Raw genomic sequence first — 23,885 nt, forward strand, 5'->3', positions numbered from 1 at the left:
GGCTGGCTGGTTTCAGGATCGGCGCACCTTACCTTCCGCAGCTGGTGGCTGATCTCAACCACAGGTGCCGCGATCAGAGTAGAAAGCATGCCCCGGTGGACTGGACTGTCCTTGTGCCACGTCTGCACAGTGGTTATGAACTCATGCAGGGGGAGCTGCACAGAATAAAGGAGCTGGAAGAAAACACATTAGTCACTGTCAGTAGAGCTGCATTACCTTGGTTTAAAAAAAAAAAGACTTCAAAATGAGCATTCTTAGCTGGAACTGTCACCCATTTAAACATTTTTTTAGAATTTTCATTAAAAATAATAGCTTACTGATAGAAAAAGTAACAACTCTCTTATAACACGAATTTGTTCAGGAATTGGCATTACATTACTTTTAAGAGTGAAGCAGCCGGGGATTTAGCTCAGTGGTGCTGCCACCTGCCTCGCAAGTGCAAGGTCCCAAGTTCGATCCCTGGTATCAAAAAATATATATATATCGGGCCAGCGATTTAGCTCAGTGGTTCTGCCACCTGCCTTGCAGGTACAAGGTCCCAAGTTCAATCTCTGGTACCAAAAAAAAGAGTGAACCAAATCTGGCACGTTTTTGGTTGTTTTAGAGTACTGAGGTACATTCCCAGCCCTTTTATTCTTTTTTAAAAATTTTCAGACAAGGTCTCCCTATACAGCCCAGGCTGGCCTTGAGCTGCTTGCTCTCCACCCTCCTGGCTCTGCTTCCTGAGTAGCTGGGATCACAGGCGTGCACTACACACCCAGCGCCCACAGGTTTTCTTATATGGATCGGCTCCTCAGCACGCTCACTGCACATCAGCTTTCTACCATCCACAGGAAACCAATATCTGCAACTGCTTCTGACCAGGGGAGAGCTAACAGGCAGCAAGAGAATGCCTATTATGGGAAGCAGCATTTCTCCCAGCCAAGGTCTCTGTCACTCTACAAATAATCAAAATTAGCATCTTCAAGTCTATTCTATCTGAAAAATTCTGGAAGTAATTATGTGCATGCAGGGGCTACAGTGATTAGTTCTGCTTCCTGTCTTGTGGCTAGTGGGCTTGAACTCCTGAAATCCTGCTCTGATCCTGGGGGGCTACCTGGGACCCAGGATCTGGACTCTGCCCACCTCCCCAGTGCAGAGAACCCTTTGGGTGAGCCCCCAGAAGACACAGCATGCACTACAAGGGTGCCTGCAGCAATGCCCCCACCCAAACCTGAGCAGCCACAATCTCCACACAGCTCAACCCTGGGAGCCCTCAGGCAAACACCCTCAGCCCAATGCTGACAGCAGGGCATCAATACCCGAAGGCCTTCTTCTGGTTGCTTCTTGAAGCTCCGTGCCATGGATTCCAACATTTTCTGAAACACTTTCTGGACTGTGTCAAACAGCACTGGAACTTCTTCACCTGAATCTCTTTCCTGAATCAAGGAACTTCCAGTGAGCTCTTTCAGAATGCCAAGAAGTAATGACACATAAAAAAATCCTTTTACTAGAAAGAAAATGAGAAAAATCAGTTATAAATGGCATAACTAGTTGAAAAATCTTACTACATGCAATAGCAAGTTAAAAGAAATTATTACCATGAGCCAATATAACACTAGGTTGATCAACTGATCTACATTCTAACCTAATTAAAAAGTTTCCTTCATTTAAGTATAAACCCAACACTCCCAGGAGCAGTAACACCAAGTTGGTACTTTGTTCATTGTACCTGTAAACACACAGCAATTTGGTCGTGACTCCTAGAATATCTGAATTATTTCTGTCTCTTTTGAGGAAAGTCAACAATCAGTTACCAAGAGGGATAACCAAGAGGGCCTGAGAGCTCCCAAAACTTAATGTATCTCACAGAGGAACTATGAAATTTCTAACACTTGGGAGTAGCTTACTGGTTGTCTCTCTCTTCCAAATAATCAACTTGTGCTCTGCATTCTGCCTCTCAAGGCTGTGGGAGCTCATAGGACATCACTAAGTAGAGGAAGCTGTCAGTCTAGCAGAAGGAGTCTGGGTTCCCATGGCTCTTCCAACATGGGATCTGCCAATGAGCAAGCAGCTCAAAAAAAAAACAGGATGTCCTGTGAGCTGAGGGCCATCTTGTGCTGTCCCCATCCTGTTCATGGCTGGTCTTGGTCTCCAAGATGCAGCAGCCTCAGCCTGCCTGACATCCCTCCACATCAATTTCCTTCACCTTTTCATTAAGACAAAGTCCTACATTTAATATAATCTTATTTTTTACGAACTTAACATTCCTTTTTATTTGTGCTGATACTTTTTACTAGGAAGTCTTCTTTTTCCAAGATCGCAGTTATTTTTAGTGCTTGATATTATAGAATGCATGGTATTTTTCAAAACATACATATATGCAGTTTTTGTTGCTTTTTGTTTATTTTTGGTTTGGTTTGGGGTTTTTTGGTAATGTTGGGGATTGAATCCAGGGCCTCATGCATGCTAGATCAAGTGCCCTTCCACTGAACTATGCCCAGTACAATATTGTGTTAAAGCAGGAACATCCACACATTTCTGAGCCTGGCTTCTAGCATGTGGACTATGGGCTGGGCCATCCCAGTTGTGTTCTAGAAATACCTCTTGGGTTTTTTTTGGGTTTTTTGGGGGGTACTGGGGATCAAACTCAGGACCTTGTGCTTGCCAGGCAGGCGGTGGAACCACTGAGCTAAATCCCCGGCCCCTAAATGTTTAGATTTTCTTTTTTTTGGTACCGGGGATCGAACTCAGGACCTTGTGCTTATGAGGCAGGCGCCGGAACCACTGAGCTAAATCCTTGGCCCGAATACCTCTTGTTTAGTACCCATTTCAGCGTGGAGGATGTTCCAATATAACGACTATAAAGGAACTAATTTCTTTTTTTTTCTTTTCTAGCTTTTTGAGACAAGGTCTCACTATGTAATTCAGGCTGACCTTGAACTCATGGATCCTCCCACCTCAGCCTCCTTAGTGCTGAGATTAGGCCTGCACCACCACACCCAGTGAAGAACTAATTTCTTAAATAAAAATGGTTTCTATATTAGAACTCTTTCACTTAGGGCAAAAAGTCCAGCAAATAAGTAGATTCTGGGTCTATCTGGCTGTAAACTGTTAATTATGTCCCCAGGTACATTGTGACAGCTATGGAATGGCTACACAGTGTTCTCATTCTGGAAACCCTGGTTATTGGAATGTGTAAAGATAAAGGTCACATTAGTTTGGTCACAGGTCAAGGGAGTAGTTTTGGGCCTTATTTGGAGGAAACATAACACCATATGACAAAACTGGCTCATGGGAGACCTACAATTCTAGTTAGCTGCTCAGAGGAGTAAATTCTATAAATACCAAAAGAAAAATCATTCCTACATAAGTTTCAAAAATTATAAAAAAAAGTCATCTGGACTGTTTTAATCATTAAGCTCAAGTATAAAATGCAAATTTTCATAATAAAGTGTTTAAACAAAGAAAAGCTAGACTCTGAAACAAATATTGGTTCCACTTAATGTTAACCTTCAACTTTGGACATTTTAAACATGAATAATCTTCCTTGTAATCAAAGACTAACTTAAGGATGTTGACCAAGGTCCCAGTGCCAGTGCTTCCAAAGCACCAGTGTGGGGAGGACACAAGACCCTCTCGGGTCTGCAGAAAGATGCTCAGACCAAGGGAACAAGATTGCAAATGAACTATTACCCAACCAGATTACCAAACCTAGCTCCCTTGGGATGTCACTCTCAGTCTCCTCTAGAAAACCTCTAGGCATAAAGGAATGTAAATCTCAGATGCTGACATTTCCCAGGTCTCAGTACCTGGGATGTATAGTAAAAATCACCTAGAAATAGCCCACATCACAGAGGACCAGGGCTGGAGGCTGGTGGTTAGGAAGTAGGGTTGGAGGTTAAGGATTGGTGGCCCCTAAGGGTGAGGGATCAGGGTTCAGGATGGAAGTCACAGCCAAGCTATTTCCTTCCTGGTCAGAGTCTGATCAGAAGGTGATGGAGACCTGGCACCAGTACTAAATGAGGTGCCCTCCTGGGCCATATCACAAGTGCCCCTTCCTTCAGGACCCTAAGTGGCTGCCCTTTCACTCCCTCACGGAGCACCCAAGGAGCCAATGTGGCATCATTACTAGTTGCCATGGGTGACCCATGCTACCCCTTTTCCTTGGCCCAGGGAAGGGGGTCATTACCCAACAACTCCCAACTCACCCCACCCTCAGCAGCACAGGCTAGAGAGGACTAATCAAGGCTCCTCTCTAAGGTTCCTTACAGAGATGCCAGGATGGGGAAATTTAGCCTGGCAATGAAATAGATCCTAGGGAGAAGCAGAATCCCAAGGACCTCGTCAGAAACTGGATAGTCATACATGACCCCAGAAACACCTCTGAACATGCTGGCTGTACCAGCCAATGCTCTTCTAGTATAAGGTGGTTTCCATCACGTATCTAACACTGGTCAGCTAGAGTCCTGATCCACAAAGTAAGAGAAGGCTTTGACTTATTATTCTAAGAGTCCTTTTATGGATGGTGTACACTGTACCTGTTTGCATGACTGTAAGACTCCGCTGCAGAAGCTGTATCTGAAACTTTAGATCTCCAAGGCCGACCATGACAACATCTTTACACACAGTCAGGTAGGTCTGTAAGATGAAGGTGGGGTTATCAGCAGAGGCCATTAAGAAAAGAGCTATGCAGGCCCAACAAAGCTGCTCCTACATGGTACACTAGCTATCCCAGACCAAACATTTACACTCTCATTTTTGTCTCTCCATAAGAAATCTAGAGACATATTTTATGTAATTCCACCAATGAAACACCTAGCACATACAATGTGTAAAATTAGATTAAAACCACACAGTCTATGCTTTGTGAAAAACTCTAGATATTTAAATGCCACTATGAATATTTTAAAAAGACTAACACCGAGGTGTAAAATTACACTCTGAAAGAGAAAAGGCAATCGTGCACACCAAACACATGGTCAGAACCAAGGACCCACAGCCCACAGTGCTGACCTGGATGATTTGCTGATAGACAATCCTGTGGAGCTTCAGGTGTTCTTCTTCTTGGTCTTGAATTAAAGACAAAACTTTGCTTTCTAACCAAAACCCAGTGTTTTCCAAGACAGATAGATGGACTTTCCCTTCTGAGGAGAACTGTTCAATGCAACCACAGAGAGGTGTATCAGTGACAAAAATGGCCCTGACATAAGCTGTCCATGCCAGGAGGGATGCAACGCACCTTGTGCTCAAGATGGACGCTCAACCGGCAGTGGAGGCTGAAGGCTTGCAGGGCAGCAGACTCACTGAAGTTTGGGGGCTTCCCACCTGGTGACCGCAGAAATGACTCCAGGTCTGCCTGCAATAATGTCACAACCTCAGGAACACATTCTGATCCCATGTCACCACAACAGGAGGCACCTGACTACAGGCAAACCAAGACACCTGCTCAGTGACACCTGCCCCACCATCTGTGCACCCGACAGCAGCCTAGGGTGGCTGGAGGCACACAGTTTGGGAGCAGGTCGCTAGGCAACAGTGCTCTTTTGCAGACCCCATCTTGAGCCTGGCTGTGCTGCACAACCACACAGAGTGGCAGTAGTGATAGTGCAGGAGGGAGGAAACAGAACTTCACAGGGTCCTGGGGCCCCATGAATTCACACCAAACACTCTCCAAGACTCTTGGAAAGACCTGCTGAGTACTCTGAAGGGAGCTGGTGTTTCACCACTGATGGGCAGAACTTGTGTGTAACAAGTCTTCCCGAAGATGGTATCCTCTGAGAGGCAGGAGACCAGACAGGTCCGATGTGGGCTCTATCCCCTTCTATGAGTAGACCAGGGCTGGGAAGTGGCTCAGCTCCCAGGCTTACTGCTGGCTCAGTAAGCTTGGGGATTGTACTGTTCTCATGTCCTTTCCAACTCAGAACCTGTTACAGCAGCTCTACTTTCAGGGCACAAAGTTACCTTTGACAACTCAAGTGCTTTCAAAAGTTGGCTGAGTTTCCTCCGGGGTGCGGAGAGCAGACACTCTCGATTCTTTGGATGGGTTAGCAAGTACTCCATGTAAACCAGGGCCAATTCAGGCTTCACTGGGCATGTGTCCTGGATCTGCACTTTACGCTTATTCTGAGGAGGGTACAGGACAGGCAGACAGTTGGAACTTGAATTCCCAGGAGAGAATGAAATTTCCAATAGACATTGTCCCTCCTTGCCAGCCTCCACAGAGAGTCCACACGCACCTTGGCCTGGGGCTGCTCCCCCGGCAGCCAGTCATCGATGAGCTCCAGGACATGCCCCACTTGTCCCCAGGAGCACAGGCAGTCCAGCAAGGTGCAGTAGCTCTTGTCTGCAGTGCCCTCCTCCTGGCTCCTCAAGGTGGAGATCACCCCACAGCTGAGAATGCCAAGTACATAAAACCAAGTTCACATTTCAACAGCAAGACCACCAAAGTGAGGAAAACCAAAGAGCAAAAAGCTCAGGTGTACAGGTTCCTCTTACAACCTTAACACCATGACATCCCCCCAGAGCAGGAACACATGTTCCTCTTGAAACAACACATGGAGAGCTGCTTTTGAAAGCACTGAAAGACCAAGAACCCCAAACACCCAGCCCTTTATTTCTGCCACCCATATTTCTGTGCCATCTCTTTCAGGTTCTACAGCAAGAGTTCCTAATTCCAGGCATTCATTTTTTAGGGGCACCAAAACATTTATTTTTGTTTTTGTTTGTTTTAGTAAGTCATTTTTACTGAGGTAACCAAACCACTAGAGCCAGTGTCCAACAGAAATTAATATGCAAAAGGATGAGAAAAGAGATGGGTGTGGTCCAATGGCAGGACACTAGCCTAGCAGACACAAGGATAGCACTAAAAAAAAAAGAAAAAAATAGTATGCAAATCTGGCATGTAATTTAAATTTTTAGCACCCATATTTTAAAATGTAAAGAAAAATAAGTGAAATGAATTCACTAACATACTTTAACCCAATCTATCCAAATCATTTTGGCACATAGTATTTAGCATTCTCCCTTTCACACTGGGACTCTGATTCCTTATGTGTTTTGTGCTCAAGGCACAGCTCAATCCAGAGCCCTCGAGCACTCAGAGCCACCCACGGCCTCTCAGCCTCCCCACACCAGGCGTTAGAACAACGTGCAGATTTTTAAGCACAGTTGTAGCCTTGGACCCTCAGGGTCCCTCCTTCCTTACTCAACAGCCCCAGAGCTCACCACAAGCCCATTCTGCCACCCACACGGGAGGGCTCTGGAGTGAAAGCTCAGTATGGGCAGTCAGGGACCCAGCCAGTGCCACAGCCAAGATTCTGCCACACTGCAGCATACCTGAATGGTGGGACGGCAGATGCTGGCAGGAAGGACGTCAGCATGAGCAAAGGGATCTTGCAGCGATCATCCTAGAAGCATAGAGCAAAACAGAATCCGTGACACTCTCAGACTTTCTGGAAGCCTCTCCTCATGACTTCCAATCATCTATTCCCCAAGTCCCGCAGTCAGTCAGCGTTCCTAAACCTCAATATTGCAACAAGGAAGCAAATTAAGCAGATTTCAATTGTTGAGAGTTCCCCAAGAATAACCCACAAGAAACACTCTTGCTTGGTAGAATGAAGGCATGGTGAATTCTAAAGGAAAAAGAAATGATTTTCCTGAAAATATATGTGAAACAGAAACAGCAGCAAAACCAAAATCTGATGTTTTCTTCATCTGTATTTGGTTAACTAACCCCTGGCCCTCAACTCCCAACAGAGACAAGATTCATTCTTAATGCTGCAAGGAGATTGAGGTGTAGCTCAGATCCGCTGCTTCAAGGGAAGGGACACAGGTGCCCCAGCTCCTAAAAGCAGAGAAGCCAGCTCACAAACACAAGATTAACTGACTACTGCCCTCTGATCCTAGAAAGCCTGCACCCTGCTTATCTGCTCTCCTAGCCCAAGTGGTGGGCTTGGTCACCTTCTGGAATTTCTGAGGTATTGCTGGTTTCTCAATCCACAGTAATAAGCTGCATTTTAAAATTTACTAGTGAAATGTCTGTTCATTTCAGATGTCCATTTTTGAATTGGGTCTTTGAATTTGGGGGGGGTCTGATTTTTTTCAATTCCTTATATATTCTAGATAGTAGCTCTTTGTCTGAGGTACAGCTGCTAAAAATATTTTCCCATATTGTAGGTTGTCTGTTAACTCTGTTGGTGGTTTCTTTTGCAGTGCAGAAGCTTTTTAATAAGATATCCCAGTTGCTGATTCTTTCTGCTAGTTCCAGTGCTGCTGAGGTTTTGTTCATGAAGTATTTTCCTATGCCAATGTCTTCAAGAGTTCTACCTAACTTATCTTCCAGCAAGTTTAGTGTTTCTGTCTTAATATTTAGATCTTTAAACCACTTTGATCTTAGTTTAGTGCCTGGCGATAGGCATGGGTCTAGTTCCAATCTTTGGCAGGTTGAAATCCAGTTTTTCCAACACCATTGATTAAATAGGCTATCTTTCCTCCAATGAGGGTGGTTGGCTGCTTTGCCAAAGATGAGGTTGCTGAGCATGTCTGGAGTTGTTTCTGCATCTTCTAATCTATTCCACTGATCCTCAGGTCTGTTCCTTTGCCAGTACCATGCTGATTTTATCACAGTAGCTTTGTAGTATAGTTTCAAGTTAGGGATGGTGATACCCCCAGCCATGTCTCTGCTGCTTACAACTGCTTTAGCTATTCTAGGTGTCTTATGGTTCCAAATGAATTTTTGGATTGTTTTCTCTAGTTTTGTGAAGTATATTGTTGGAATTTCAATTGGCATTGCATTGAATCTATATAGTAGTTTTGAAAGTACGGCCATTTTCACTATATTGGTTCTTCCTACCCAGGAGCAAGGGGTGTCTTTCCATTTTCTTGTATCCTCTTCAATTTCTTTTTTCAGAGTGCTGTAGTTTTCAGTGTAGAGGTCTTTTGCTTCCTTTGTTAGATCGATTCCAAGATATTTCATTTTTTTGGATGCTGTTGTAAAAGGAATTGTTTCCCTAATTTCTCTCTCAGTGAGTCTGTTATTTGTGTACAAGAAGGCTATTGATTTTTGAGTGATGACCTTGTGTCCAGCTACTCTACTGAATCTGTCAATTAAGTCTAGAAGTCTTTTGGCAGAGTTTTTTGGGTCTTCTATGTAAAGTATCATATCCTCAGCAAATAATGACACTTAAACTACTTCTTTTCTTATCTTTATTCCTTTTATTTCTTTCTCTTTTCTAATTGCTGTGGCTAATGTTTCCAGAACTATATTGAACAGGAGTGGTGATAGTGGGGATCCTTGTCTTGTTCCTGATTTTAGCGTGAAAGTTTTCAGTTTTTGACCATTTAGTATGATGTTGGCTGTTGGTTTTCATAGATTTCTCAGACAAGGAAGTAAAAGCAGCAAACAAATATATGAAAAAATGTTCATCATCACTCATCATTCGAGAGATGCAGATGAAAACAACACTGAGATTCCACCTCACCCCAGAAAGAATGGCTGCTATCAAGAAATCAACAAATAACAAATGCTGGTGGGATTGTGGGGAGAAAGGAACCCTTCTCCATTGTTGGTGGGAGTGCAGACTGGTGCAACCACTGTGGAAGTCAGTATGGAGATACCTCAAAGAACTAGGACTAGAGGTCCGATCCGACCCAGCTATTCCCCTGCTGGGTCTCTTCCCAAAAGAATTAAAAGAATCATACCACAGTGATATATGTGCATCCATGTTCATAGCGGCACAGTTTGTAATAGCTAAAGCCTGGAAGCAGCCCAAGTGCCCATCAACTGGAAACTCAATAAAGAAAATGTGGTTTTTTAATAAAATGGAGTACTACTCAGCCATAAAGAACAAAAAACTAGAGTCATTTATAGCTAAATGGATGCATATTGAGGCCATACTCTTAAGTGAAATAAATAGGACACACATGTGTAAATACCGAATAGTTTCACTAGTGTGAGAAACTGATAGTGTAAACAAGGGTTAAAATGATTAAAATGAATACTTGATAATCTGAAATAGGAAAAAAGGTCCAAAGACAAAGGAGTGAAGGGAGGGGAAGGGGAAAGGAAAAGAGGGAAAGGAAAAACTATAAGAAAAGAAAAGAAAAAAAAAAGGAAATGAAATCTATGTAAATAGGCAAGGGTGGAGGGGGTGAAGGGTGCACAGGTAATGGGGAAAAAAAAATAAGAACCAAGATATATTATGTACAGGTACAAACACCTAATGATAAATGTAAACGAATTGTATAACTAAAATGTACCAATAAAAGAACTTAAAAAAATAAATAAATAAAATTTACTAGTGATTTTGGCAACTGAGATGATCCACTCATGCGGCAGGCCATTTTTTCCTTTCAGGAGCAGAATGAAGGTTAGAGACTTGACCACCACAGAAATAAGGTGCCAAGGTTGAAGCTAAGTTGTCCAAAGTCACATGCAATTAGCAGAAGACCAGAGAGTAACATTCAGGATGGCTGGCTCAAAAGACATACACAATATTTTTGTATTTAAATTATGCTTTTTTATAGCTGGGAATAACTTTGCGTTTTGAATAGTTGATCTTTTTTAAAATTTAGTTTTGAAATATGAACTTTCTGCAGGGTCAGATATATCTCAGTGGTTGAACCCCTTGCCTAGTATACATGAGGTCCTGGGTTCCAGATATCTGAAATTCCTTCAGAAATAAAAAGTTAAGGAATGAGAAGCTTTCCCTCAATCAAAACAGAAACCACACATGGAGAAATAATGGTGGTTGCCAGAGATGGGATGGGACAAGGGGAGGGGAGAGTGGTTCATCAAAGGACACAAGTTCCAGTGGGACAGGAGCAGCAAGTTCAAGTGACCTCCTATACAGCAAGGTGACAACAGCTGGCAACAACAGATTGCACAGCATTCTCAGAAATCTCTAACAACACATTTTAATTGTTATCACCACAGAAATTGCTAAGTATGTGGGTAATGCATGTTATGTAGCTTGTTCAGCCATTCCACAAGGTATACATATTTCAATGCATGTCAAATACAATAAATACATACAGGTTTTTTATCTTCAATTAAGAAAAAACAATTTTTTAAAAATGAGCTGGGCATGGTGGTGCACACCTGTAATTCCAGCACTAGGGAGGCTAAGGGAAGAGGGTTGCTGTGAGTTTGAGACCAGCCTGGGCTACAAAATGAGTTCAAAGGGCGGGGGATTTAGCTCAGTGGTGCTGCCACCTGCCTTGTAATTACAAGGTCCTAAATTCGATCCCTGGTACCACAAAAAAAAAAAACCAAAATGAGTTCAAGGCCAGCCTGGACTGTATAGTAAGACCCTCCTCTCTCAAAAAAAACCTCCCCCCTCCCCCCGCCACCAGGTACTGGGGATCAAACCAGGACCCTACATTTGTCAGGCAGACCACTGAGCAGCACCACTGAGCCACATCCCCAGCCCAAAAAGAGGACTCTTATGGACAGTTCTATATGTCCTGGTGACAGACACGACACCGGTGCCATAGGGTGGTGACTCCCCGAATGCCTCTAGGGTGTGGAGGACTGGGGTTGGTGCAAGTGCACCTCCTGCTCACCAAGTCCCCTTCTCCAACCCTGCACACTCCTGGATCCTAGAATATATCTCTGGCCATTAGAGCACAAAAGCCAAGCACTCAGAGTAAACACTGCTCTGGGTGCAGAGGATACGAAGCAGAGGCCAAGTGAATTGCATGGCAAGGCAAGCATGAGTTCAGTCTTCCAGTGGTAGAGTGACAAATTCCTGTGGGGGTAAACATGCCAGCAACATCCCCCAAATTCTAAGCCAATGTAACCATGACATACCTCACTAACAGGTAGCCCAAGACTTACCTTAAATACTTTCAGATACTCTGGAAACACAGAAGCAAACTTGTTAACAGTATAAACTTTGGCCTCTTTATTATTTTCCAGACTTCTATGGATGCTCTTCCAGAGAATAACAATGATTTCTAGTAAACCTGCCATGGACCCAACATCATTTACCGACAGTGTTTTGTCCAGAACCTAGAATAGAATAACAAGTACTAAGAGACAAAGCACTATCATCAAAAGAATATTTCAGAGTTAAAGACCTAAGACAGAAATGAAAAGAATATCAATATACCCTAACATGACTTTATTCTCTATTTTAGAGTCTCTTTTAGGGAAGTAAATTTTTTTCAAATCCTACCCAAGAAATAAATTCTAACAACTCTATGTCCTTTGTGCCCAGCAGGACCCACTGCTACCACTTCAGTCTGCAGCCAATGGAAACCAGCCCTGAGCCTGGAATAACGATGGATCTGGACTAACATCCACTGCAAGGCAAGCTTCTCTGGTTTGTGTCATCTGCCTTTGCCTGATCATATGCTGGTAGTGCACAATGACCACAGAACTGAGTTCTCAGTGTAAGCCACAAATATGCTCTAGAAAATTCCCTCTACCCACAGAGCTGGTGGCACCACGCAGCTAACACCGCCGGACAACCTTATCTGTACCAGTGACTGGCATTGCCCCTGGTGACCCAGACACACAGACTCACTCAGTGGAGACTCTGCCGAGGAGGCCTGCAGTGCAGCCACATGGGGGCAGTCTAGCAACTGGCTCCAGAGCCAAGGTTAGAAAGTCTACCTTGAGATGGGCAGGATGATTTAGTTTGGGTTTGGTATTTTTTTGGCAACTGCTTAAGTGTGAGACTAGGAAAACTTAAATTTGATTAAGCAAAGTACACAGAAAAGCAAATGTGGTTTCTATAAAAGGTTAGCTATTTCAACATGTACTTAACGGGGGGGAGGAGGGTTCATTAATAACAATTAAATTTACAAAGCAAAGAAACTCCTAAGGGTTTAGAAGCTACCAGAAGAACAATCTAAAATACAGGTTGACAGCAAGTTTTCATTCCGCATTTAACTTTACTTTTTCCCATTCCAGCTCTGTGGGTATGAGGAGATTTATCAGTGTCTTTGTGGTTTATACCAAGCATTCAGGTACAAGATGACCACGCACTATCAGCATATGCTCAGGAAAATATAAATAGGTACCATTTTTTCAACGAACTAAAGAAGCCCATGATTTAGCGCAGCAGGCTTATCATTAAAATTTCATAAGAAAACCATCATATCTCTTTTCATGAACATCACTTGAAAAATATGCTAAACTCCTAAATAGTAGTTCATTAAATGAGGTCACCTTTTATTTTATAAGAAAACATCTTTGATTTTTAGCAGATGACAACGAGAAAGACTTAAAGGGCCACTTAAAAAAAATTTTGCTTCTAGCCATAAAGATGTTCTTACAGTGAGAATATCTATATGTATATGACAAATTATATTTTTCTAACACAGGTTACAATGTGGCTATAAACTCCTGTCTAGAATTCAAATACCTATATGACATGTTATGTAAACTTTTTTCATAGTATGCAATGGAACTACATATTTCTCAACTCTTGTCTTTTCCAGTGGCACAGAACTTGACCTAAAAGGTTATAATGCAAGCTTTCTCAGTAATGTGTAAGTATTAACAATGAGGTGAGAAATTCCTTCAGTATTTAGAAAATCTAAAAGCCTCTCAACTATGGCAATACAAATATGTCTTTCCTTTTGCAAAGCATTTCCAATCCCAGTGCCAATGCACGATGGTCCAGAGAGGCTGTCTGTCCACACCTAGGTGCATTCACTCTCTACCTGTCACCGCTGTCTGCACGCAGCTGGGCTCTGGAAGGACCCTATGAGCATGGTGAAATCAGCATGGTGCATTACCAGCCCTGGTTCCAGGGATTGCTTCCCTGAGAAGTTCTAGATTCCCTTGCCACACACTGAGGGGAAGCCCAAGAAAGGGACCTCAGATTCCACCCACCCATCCTGACTGTTCAGTGGGGGTTTCCATTTGTGCGATGGAAGCAGCTAGGCAGTAGTGGTGTAAGGATCTCCTAGTGCTCTTCTTTCTCTACTGCACATCTGTTTCCTTGTACTTTTTCAGCAAAATTCCTGCTGAATAATTTCAGCCCAGTTTAACTATCTGTGGGGCAGAGAGAAAAGGGAATCAGCTATGTACTGGTACAGCTAGTGGCCTGTTGAGGTGCAACAGAGAATGTGCTGGGACCACTGTGACATCGGCTGAGAAGCCACCTTGTGGAAGAGGCAGAGTCTGGGCAAACCTGACTGCCTCTCCAGAGGGGACAAGGACAGGAGTAGCTGAGAGGGGCTGCTGGCCCAGGACCTGCCATGCAATGAGCACACTAGTTCCAGTTTCCGCAGAGAAACTGCTCTTGATCTGCTCCAGGCCAACTTCCTAACTGAGCCAGGTGCTTCAAAATAACCCCTAAATGCTACTGCAGATGCCACAGCTTATTGCTGGTAAACAGTATGTTCAAGTCTTAAATACTGTTTTCTTCTGCTATAACTGGACATTTTGGGTTCCTAAAAAACAGCAGGCAAAGTGTCCCTTTAATAAATCACATGTAAAAAGACAATTCTACATATAGCTCACATGCAGAAATTCAGCCCCAAGATGTCTTTAGTAGAACCTCGTGTTAGACACTATGACAGAAACTACCTGTAGCATCAGTACTTTATATATACATATATATGTACATACATGTACACGTATGTTATATATTACCAATATTTTACTATCAATACTAAAGGAGCAAGTAGAAAAATAAAAACCCTGACATAACAGCCCGGAAAGGGTTACGACCAAGTTAACACGCAAGCACTCACGCTCACATTCTCCTTCTCCCGTTCCTCTTGGTCCTCCTGATGCTCTCTTAATGCTCTCTGGACACAGGAGTTCAAGCAGTGGCGAATAACGTGGATCAGCTTTGCTAAAACGTTTAATAATAATTAACTGAGCTGTTTCTTCCACAAAATTAACTTCTAATAGGGAAATTATAAACCCAATTACTTAATTTATTTTAAAGGAAACCATTAAAAATGCAATAAAGCATGGAGTTTATTAAAGTGACGAGTCTGAGGAACTATGGGAAAGTGCACTAGGCCAGGACGGGAATGGCAGTCAGACCTATGTTGGTACAGGCGGTGTGCTCGTGGGCATACTGATAGAACCTCCGGGCAGCTGCAGGATTCATCTGGATCAGCGTGACACAGCGCTCACACCAGACCTCCTCTGGCTGGTTCACAGGCAGGAAGGAGTTGAAGATGAGGCTCACCAGGCGCCGAGATACAGGTCGAGACTCCGTTTCCAGACGAATCAAAATGTGCTCCATGGGGCATATTTTCCAAAACTGTGAAAAGCACATGTGCAGAAGGAAACCAGCAATTGCTCACATTATCTCCAAAACTGCTTAAGGGACATTTCCAAAATATAACCAAAGAGGAATTAATTTTTACATTTAAGAAAATTCAGCAGCAAATAAACATATGAAAAAATGTTCAACATCACTGGTCATTCAAGAGATGCAGATGAAAACAGCACTGAGATTCCATCTCACCCCAGAAAGAATGGCTGCTATCAAGAAATCATCCAATAACCAATGCTGGCAGGGGTGTTGGGAGAAAGGAACCCTTCTCCATTGCTGGTGGGAGTGCAGACTGGTGCAGCCACTGTGGAAATCTGTATGGAGATACCTCAAAGAACTAGGACTAGAGGTCCCATTTGACCCAGCCATTCCCCTGCTGGGTCTCTTCCCAAAATAATTAAAAGAATCATACCACAGCGATGTATGTGCACCCATGCTTATAACAGCCCAGTTTGTAATAGCTGAAGCTTGGAAACAGCCCAAGTGTCCATCAACTGGAAACTGGATAAAGAAGATGTGGTTTTTTAACAAAATGGAGTACTACTCAGCCATAAAGAATGAGAAACTAGAGACATTCATAGCTAAATGGATGCACATTGAGGCCATACTCTTAAGTGAAATAAATAGGACACACATTTGTAAATACTGAATAGTTTCTCTGGTGTGAGAAACCGAAAGTGTAAATAAGGATTAAAATGATTAAAATGAATAATTGATAATGTGAAATACAAAGAAAAAGTCCAAAGGGATAGGGGAAGTGGGAGGGGAAGGGGAAAGGAAAGAAGGGAAAGGAAAAAATTATGAAAAAAGGAAAAAATGGAAACAAAGTCTATGTAAATAGGGAAGGGTGGAGGGGGTGGAGGAAGGGCAAAGAATGGGGAAAAAATAAGAACCAAAATATATCATATAAAGGTACAAGTACCCAATAATAAATGTAAATGTACTGTATACCTAAAATGTACCAATGAAAGAATTTCAGGAGGAAAAAAAAAAAAGACAATTCATTTAAGGTTGGGCACAGTGGTGCACACCTGCAATCCTAGCGCTCTAGGAGACTGAGGCAGGAAGATCACAAGTTCAAGCCCGGCCTGGACAACTTAATGACTTGATGAGACCCTGTCTAAAAATGTTTAAAAACAGCTGGCTGGAGATATAGCTCAATGTGAAGGCCCTGGGTTCAATCCCCAGTACTGAAAAAAAAAATTCATTTAAAAAAAATATACTAGAAACTCATTTTTCTGTGAAGGGTAGAATTAATAAGTCTACATTTTAAGGGGATGAAAAGAGAATTAAGATGTGTTACGTACATGTACCAACTCCACACAAGGAATGTAAATATTGTATACTGCAAACATGTACTAATAAAAATAAAGCTGGGCATGGTGGTACACATCTGTAATCCCAGCACTGGGGAGGATGAAGCAGAAAGATCACCGAGAGAGTTTGAGGCCAGCCTGGGCTACACAATGAGTTCCAGGACAACCTGAACTGAACTATAGCCTATCTCAAAAATAAACAGATAGGTAGGTAGGTAGGTAGGTAGATAGATATAATGAAAACACTAAAAAGAGAAGTACCAATGTATAGATCGCCCAAGTAAAAGGTGGTTGGAAAGGTTAATTATAATTATTTAACACCATGATTAATGTACAGTTTTAAAGTGCCAAATAATAAATAGCCATGATTATCAATCTAACCATTTAAAAATTTCTTAAAATGCCGTAACTTTAACCAATATAAAAAGTGAATTTTAAAAATGTGTAACTAGGATAGAAGATGTAGTTCAGGGGTAGAACACTTGCCTAGCATGTATGAAGCCCTGGGCCCCATCAACAGCACCACAAAAAAATATATATAAAATGGGCCGTAGAATTTAGCTCAGAGGCACTGGCACCTGCCTCGCAAGCGCAAGGTCCTGAGTTCTGTCCTTGCTACAAAAAACACACACACACAAAACAAAACAAAAAAAGGTACTACTTTTGACAAGGACACTACTCCTTTCTCAGAGGGCATCCCCCTTGAGTCCCCACTCCTACAGCAGGCAGTCTCTTCTAACACTGCGTCCCTATTACCCCACACTCAACAGCCTGGTCTCTTTCTCCATTACTCTCTTCTTGCAGCCCACCTTGCACGCCTCTAATGTGTCAAACCCGGAGAGATCACACTGCACCTCTAATGAAAAGATCCAGTCTCTAGACAACCTTCCCAGTTCACTTGGCAGGTAACAAATGTTATCTCCATTTCCCTTCCAGCTATTACCTCACAAATCACTGGCAAACAATTTTACACTTCAAACATAACACTACACCAAAAATAACCCCTTTATAACTAAAGTTTTAATAGGCTGTTAAAAAAAAAAAAGGCAAGCTGGGCATGATGGCACACATCTGTAATCCCAGCAATCAGGAGGCTAAGGCATGAGGATCACTGTGAATTTGAGGCCAGCCTGGGCTACACATTAAGTTCAAGGCCAGTCTGAACTATATAGAAAGACCCTGTCTCAAAAAACAAAAAACACACAAACCAAAACCAGGCAATCAAAATTATAGCAGGTTTTGTTGAAACTGACATGCCATCTCTTTTACACTGAAATGCAGGGTCCAAAATAGCCAGAGAATTTTGAAAGAAAACAAAACTGCAGAGCTTACAGTATAAGACTTACTGTGAAACTGTAACAACCTGGGCAGCACAGTACTCAGACATCGACAGACAGGATGAGACAGACAGACAGGATGGAATAGTAGTAGAGGAATAGAGTAGAGGCCAGAAACAGACCACACAAGGTCTGTGAATTCCAACAAAAACTACAAGTAACTCAACTGGGTGTGACAAGAAACTACACAGATCACTCTAAATCTTAGTTTCTTCTAACACACGTGTCTTCCATGGGAACAAAGCCCCCAACCCTGGCCCTGGATAGTACCTGTGGCTCACCTCAGGCAGTGGTCACTGATGCTTTATTTTCCTCCAGAAGTTCCTTATCTATATCTGAGCAGATACATATATGTAACTTCCTCTTTTTCTACAGCTGTTCACACATCACGAACACCTCTGTAATTCATTTTTACTGCTGTATCTTAGAAGCCCCACAGAAAGACCATCCCTGTTCTTTTGCAGCCACACAGGGTCATTTCTCCTATGGACACACCTACACTGATGGACCTGTCAGGGTGTTTCAAATGCTTTGGTACGACGAAACAGCACTTAAAGGGAATTTCTCAGAATATGAAATAGAGAAAGTTCACAGTGTTACCATGTAACAGGGAGGTCAAGAAAACTACACCCAACATTTTTAGCAAGAAATTAAACAACTAGTGCTGGAAGGGGAAAATTACATAAGAAGTTCATACAATGCCTGAGTGTCCATTTTTAACCAGGTAAGTATCTTCTTACTTCTCTTGTGAAGACGAGGCTTATAGCCAACCTTCCCAAGTAACACTTAAGTGCTTACCAGGTATCCAGTATTTAAATACTACAGCAAATATTTCAATAAACACTGTCACACATGATTTTTAAGAAATCATGTAAGGGGGACTATTTATATTAATGTATTTCAAAAAGGAAACAAAAATTTATATTTCTGAAACCTTCAATGGAAAACACAAAACAAAATTTTATTACACAAATGATCAAATATTCCAGCTATCAATTTGCTTAAAATGCAATTATTAATACTGAGGATAAAAATTACTTTCTCTCTGTTGGATGAAAACAAATGCACTTGTTTATCTCATGTCTCCAACAAAACTCCTGATTACCTACCTTTGCAGCCCGCACAGCTTTGATTTTCAGCAGCATATCCACAAAAGCCACTCGCACTTTCTCTGAGTTGTCATGGAGACTGTATCTGAGTCCTGGCAACAGCTGTTCCAATAAAGGGTGGCTCAGTTTGTTATCCAAAATTATCGGCAGACACTTCGTCAAAGGAAAAACAACTCAAAATCAGAACATGCCAATAAAAAGTTCAGGTAAGAAAAATTCATTTAGAAGACATGCAGTTACATGTTTACTAGAGATAATTATATCTATAGAAAATAACACTTTTCTCAAAGTTTCATATCAAAAGTATATTTTTAATGAATTAATATGGTTTCAAAAACTGATAATCACTGCACCCACTACTGCATTCAAACAAGGCTGAAGCAAGTCTGCTAACAAAAGAAATCTTCAGTGTCCCCTTAGCTAAACTGTGGAGGGTTCTGGGTGGAAAGAATGAGAACATGCAGACCAAATGGGGCCACATCGAAAGCTGAATCAAGAATCCATTTATCTTTTAACAGCCCGTGCACTCTGTATTTCCAAACTTGATATCCACATTTGTTTAACCTATATAGCCAGATCTTTCCTGGGATGCAAGGCCAGTACCTGTGGCAACCCAGGAGTGCCGGCTCAAGATCTGAGTGCACACATCTCCAGTGCTCTTCCACCTCCGGTTACTAGAAAGAACACTTTTGTAGGTTCTTACCAAAACAGCCTATATCAGTATGCTGCTCAGGTACACAGAGCCACTATTCTAAAGTGCCACACCCAAATGCATGCTGACTCATCCATCTGCCCACACTATGTCTCCAAGGCTGCCAAGGCTTCTGACAGCCTTCCTTCAGCCCAGACCCTCTATGATGGTCAAACTCATCAACATGACTGGACTAAGAGATTTCTGTAAAGGCGACTGGATCATCGGGGAGCTGAACTCATCAGTGGATTAGCCCTGATGTTCACATCTCAATGTGCTGTTAGGAGGTGGGGCCCAGCTGGATGTGGTCACTGGGGGCTGCCTTTGGAGGGTGTATTTCTTGCTGGTGCTTTTCCCCTGCTCTGTTTCCCAGTCACCATGAACTGAGCAGCTTTGCTCTGCTACAGCCCTTCCAAATGCTGTTTCTGTCTTGGAGCCAGTGACCATGGATTGAATCCTCTGAAACTATACACAAATGAAACCTCTCTTCCTTTAAGTTGTGGGTATATCACCCCATGGATCTGGAACTAAGTAAGGAAAAGGGGACTGAACACTTAGGGGCTTTTTGAAAGTAAAGGCTGCACTAACAATGACTGCAGAGCGGCAGGGCAACCATCAACACACCCAGCAGCAGCATCTGGAGACTCCTCTGCAGAAGTGCAGGTTCCTTTTTTGGGGGTGACGCCAAAGAAGAGCTGCTCTCTTTCAGATCTGAGAAGGTGCACAGTAGAGAATAGCTCCCATAGCAAGGATGCAGAAGAAAGTCAGGCAGGTGGGTTACAAAGGAGCACCGGGCTGCATGGCAGAGCCTAAGACCATCTCCCAGACTGTCAGCTTTCTCGAAAGGGAGGAGAAAATCACCAGCGCTAAGTGTCAGGAGCCAGCCCCTGTCAACAGTTGTCTCCAGGGTGGAAAAATGAGGTCACTTGGCTCCTCTCAGCTGCCATCCTGAAATTGCCATACCCTCTAAACCTGTCAGAGCACTTGTGGTCAAGGCCTGGACACCATGCCCTGGCTCACCACCACATCTACCCTCCCTCATTCTATCATCAGCAGGAGCCGAGAAAACAAATCAATGACCACCACCTAATGTCCACGTTACAGTGTCCACAAACCCCAGGCACTTTGTCCTGGTGGCTCAGGAAGAAAGGTGTGAGGTGTCTTTGCAAAGGATGAGCCAGTGAAGGGCTGGCAGGTAGAGTGTAAAAATGACTCACATTAATCCAAACATACCCCACATACAAGGTTCAGCACACAGCACTCAAACTATAATCCCTTTGTAAGAAAGATTTGTGCTGGTCAATTGTAAGGGTGGCAGAGACCCCCAAAAAGGGGCAGAGGATCAGCGGGGAGCAGAAACCTCAAGGCCGGGATCTTGTGGCCAGAGGGCGAGGCCTCACGCACCCACCCGATCTAGAGAGCATTCAGCCGTTCCACGCTGTGGATGGTAAGTCACATCCCTTCACAAGTCCCGCAGACTGTATTCTGGGCCCCTTCACACATGCATCCTCTTTCTCCAAAACATGCCACAGGGTGCTGGGAGCACCCTCCCCAACACTAAGCTAACTAGTATTATGTCAGGAGTCATCATCTGTAGAAGACACTTTTGGTTTCTCTTAAACCTTACTTTGGAAACACAACCAAAGTATCAATAGTATTGCATCTACAGAGGAGAATAATGGTTGATTTTTTAATCTTTTCCCTTCTCCGTACTTCATAAAACATTACTTTGTAAAATCTTACCTTAGGAGGAGCAGAGCTCCCCCCTCCCCCGACCCAGTGCTGAGGAGGTGAGACTTTCGGGCAGCTGTACCACCACCCGAGTGCCGAGGAGGTGAGCTGCATGGGCACCAGCAGCACACAGGACACGCCCCCCACCGACACGGCTGATAGATTAATAACTCCCACCAACTGTCATTTTCTAAGCTATGCTTGATGCTATTGTTGTTGCTGACTGTATCACTTGGGCTAAGGTGTTGTGATTGATCTAATCAGTTGTCCTTCCTGGTATACTGAAAATGAGATTGCCTAAGAGTCACTAGAGATGCAAAACCTACAGACCAACTATGTCTGGAAGACACCTCTGAGAAGCAATTATTCTGTAAGGGCTCCAAATACAAGCAACAAAGATACTTACAATAAGCAATACTGAAGAATCAACCCAGGAATTAAACCAAAAACAGTACCAACAACAAAAATAGAAATGAGAAGACACCTAAGCAAGGTGCAAACCCAGACTTCCAGCTCACCAAAGGCAAATTCTGGGGGAAACGAGGAGGAAAAATCTGATAACCAACTACCTGGACACCCTGAACTGATAGCACAGGAAGTAACAAAACAGACGAATGAGGCTCTAGAAAAATCCAAAACAGAAAAAATTTCCCAGATAACTACAGAGATGGTGAGCAGAATGAAAGAAAGACTAGAGACTCTAGAACAGAAACAGATAAAAAAAATAGATGAGCTCAGGACCATGATGGAAGTCATGAATGCCCAGTATAGGAAAGAAATGTAAACCATGAATCCCCAACATAGGAAAGAAAAGGAATCTGTGAAACGGATTCAAACAGATATCTAGGAGATTGAAAACTCTACTGAAAGCATTCGCAGCAAAATGAGCCAATGTGAAGAAAGAATTTCAGATATAGAAGACAAGACTCCAGTTAGTGACCATGAAAAGAGAGATTTCTTCAAAATAATAAGGGACCACGAGAAATCGATCCAGCAGCTCCTAGATGACTCAAAGAAGAATAATATAAGACTGATAGGAATCCACGAAAAAGCAGAATAAAGTACAAATGACATAAAAAACTGTTCACAGAATTAATGACAGAAAACTTCCTAAACAAAGCAAAAGAATTTGACGTACAGTAGGTGAGGCATATAGGACTCCAACTAGCCATGATAAAAAAAAAATCTATACCTAGACGTATAATAATCAAGATCCTGGAAACCCAACAGAACAAAATACTACAAGCAATTAGAGAAAAGAAACAAATCACATACAAAGGAAAGCCTATCAGAATTACAGCAGACTTTTCAACACAAACCCTCAAGTCAAGGAGAGCCTGGAGTGAGGTTATTTCCATCCCTAAAAGAAAAAAACCTCCAACCTAGACTGATGTATCCTGCAAAACTATTTCAAAATTGATGGGGAGGGCCAGGGATTTAGCTCAGTGGTTTCGCCGCCTGCTGCACAAGCTCAAGGACCCAAATTCAATCCCTGGTACCAAAAAAAAAAAAGCAAACTTGATGGGGAAATAAGATACTTCCATGACAAAGAATACCTCAGAAACTTCATGAATACCAAACCAGCACTCCAAACAATTCCAAACAATATCCTAGAGAAAGACAATGAAGATCACATCTCCATGAGGCCCAACAGAACAAATCTACCAAGCAAGGCAAGAAATTAAAGGGAGAGGGGGGAAAAATAAAAAATAAAAGCGCCAACAGCAGGAAAATGATATGACAAGGATAAGTCAACACATATCAGTTATAACTATCAATGTTGATGGCCTCAATTCACCAATCAAAAGAAACAGACTAGCAGAATGACTTAAGAAGCAAAATTCAACAATATGCTGTATACAAGAAACACACCTAGTTCAAAAACAAATTCATAGACTGAAAGTAAAGGGATGGAAAACAGTTCTCCATGTGACAGGAGCCTGGAAAAAGGCAGGAGTAGATTTTAAACCAAAGGCAAAGTAGATTTTAAACCAAAACTAATGAAGAGAGACAAAGAAGGTCACTACATCCTTGTAAGGGAACAATCCAGGAGGAAGAGATGACAATCATAAATATATATACACCAAATACTAATGCCAACTATACAAAACAAATATTAATGGACATGAAAAACCAAATAAGCATTAATACAGTTGTAGTAGGGGACCTCAATACCTCACTATCACAAATAGATCAGGGCTGGGGATTTAGCTCAGTGGTTTCGCCACCTGCTGCGCAAGTGCAAGGACCCGAGTTTGATCCCTGGTACCAAAAAAAATACCAAAAAACAAATAGACAGGTCATCTAGACAAAAAATCAACAATGAAATACTAGAACTGGACCAAGCTTTTGAACAAATGGACTTCATAGATGTCGACAGAGTGTTCCACCCCACAAAATCAGAGTATACATTCTTTTTGACTGCACACAGGTCATTCTCCAAAATAGACTACATGCTAGCTCATAGAACA

The 23,885-nt window shown here is 42.6% G+C and overlaps 1 protein-coding gene across 9 annotated transcripts in view; it reads right to left on the reverse strand.

Moving 5' to 3' along the window:
• Ncapg2 (non-SMC condensin II complex subunit G2) overlaps positions 1–23,885 on the reverse strand; it is a 62,130-nt gene that overhangs the window by 15,019 nt on the left and 23,226 nt on the right. For 6 of the 9 annotated variants that reach the window (XR_002388060.2, XR_002388061.2, XM_021240867.2 and 3 more), the window contains 12 exons: positions 18,993–19,145; positions 14,993–15,215; positions 14,692–14,795; positions 11,819–11,992; positions 7,318–7,388; positions 6,219–6,372; positions 5,944–6,105; positions 5,222–5,338; positions 4,996–5,136; positions 4,521–4,620; positions 1,302–1,489; positions 33–173 (listed from right to left, as the gene is read on the reverse strand). Coding sequence is in view for 7 of the 9 variants with exons in the window: in XM_021240867.2 (XP_021096526.2) it covers positions 33–173; positions 1,302–1,489; positions 4,521–4,620; positions 4,996–5,136; positions 5,222–5,338; positions 5,944–6,105; positions 6,219–6,372; positions 7,318–7,388; positions 11,819–11,992; positions 14,692–14,795; positions 14,993–15,215; positions 18,993–19,145 (1,728 nt within the window). In the remaining 2 variants the exon portion in view is untranslated. The remainder of the gene's footprint in view (positions 1–32; positions 174–1,301; positions 1,490–4,520; positions 4,621–4,995; positions 5,137–5,221; positions 5,339–5,943; positions 6,106–6,218; positions 6,373–7,317; positions 7,389–11,818; positions 11,993–14,691; positions 14,796–14,992; positions 15,216–18,992; positions 19,146–23,885) is intronic. The other 3 variants (XM_087207718.1, XM_087207719.1, XM_087207717.1) reach the window with 2 other exon arrangements.

The sequence above is a fragment of the Heterocephalus glaber genome, unplaced genomic scaffold (assembly GCF_053883595.1).
Source record: "Heterocephalus glaber isolate CG9 unplaced genomic scaffold, H.glaber_assembly_v1.0 deba00000818, whole genome shotgun sequence".
In the NCBI taxonomy this organism is placed as follows: Eukaryota; Metazoa; Chordata; class Mammalia; order Rodentia; family Bathyergidae; genus Heterocephalus; species Heterocephalus glaber.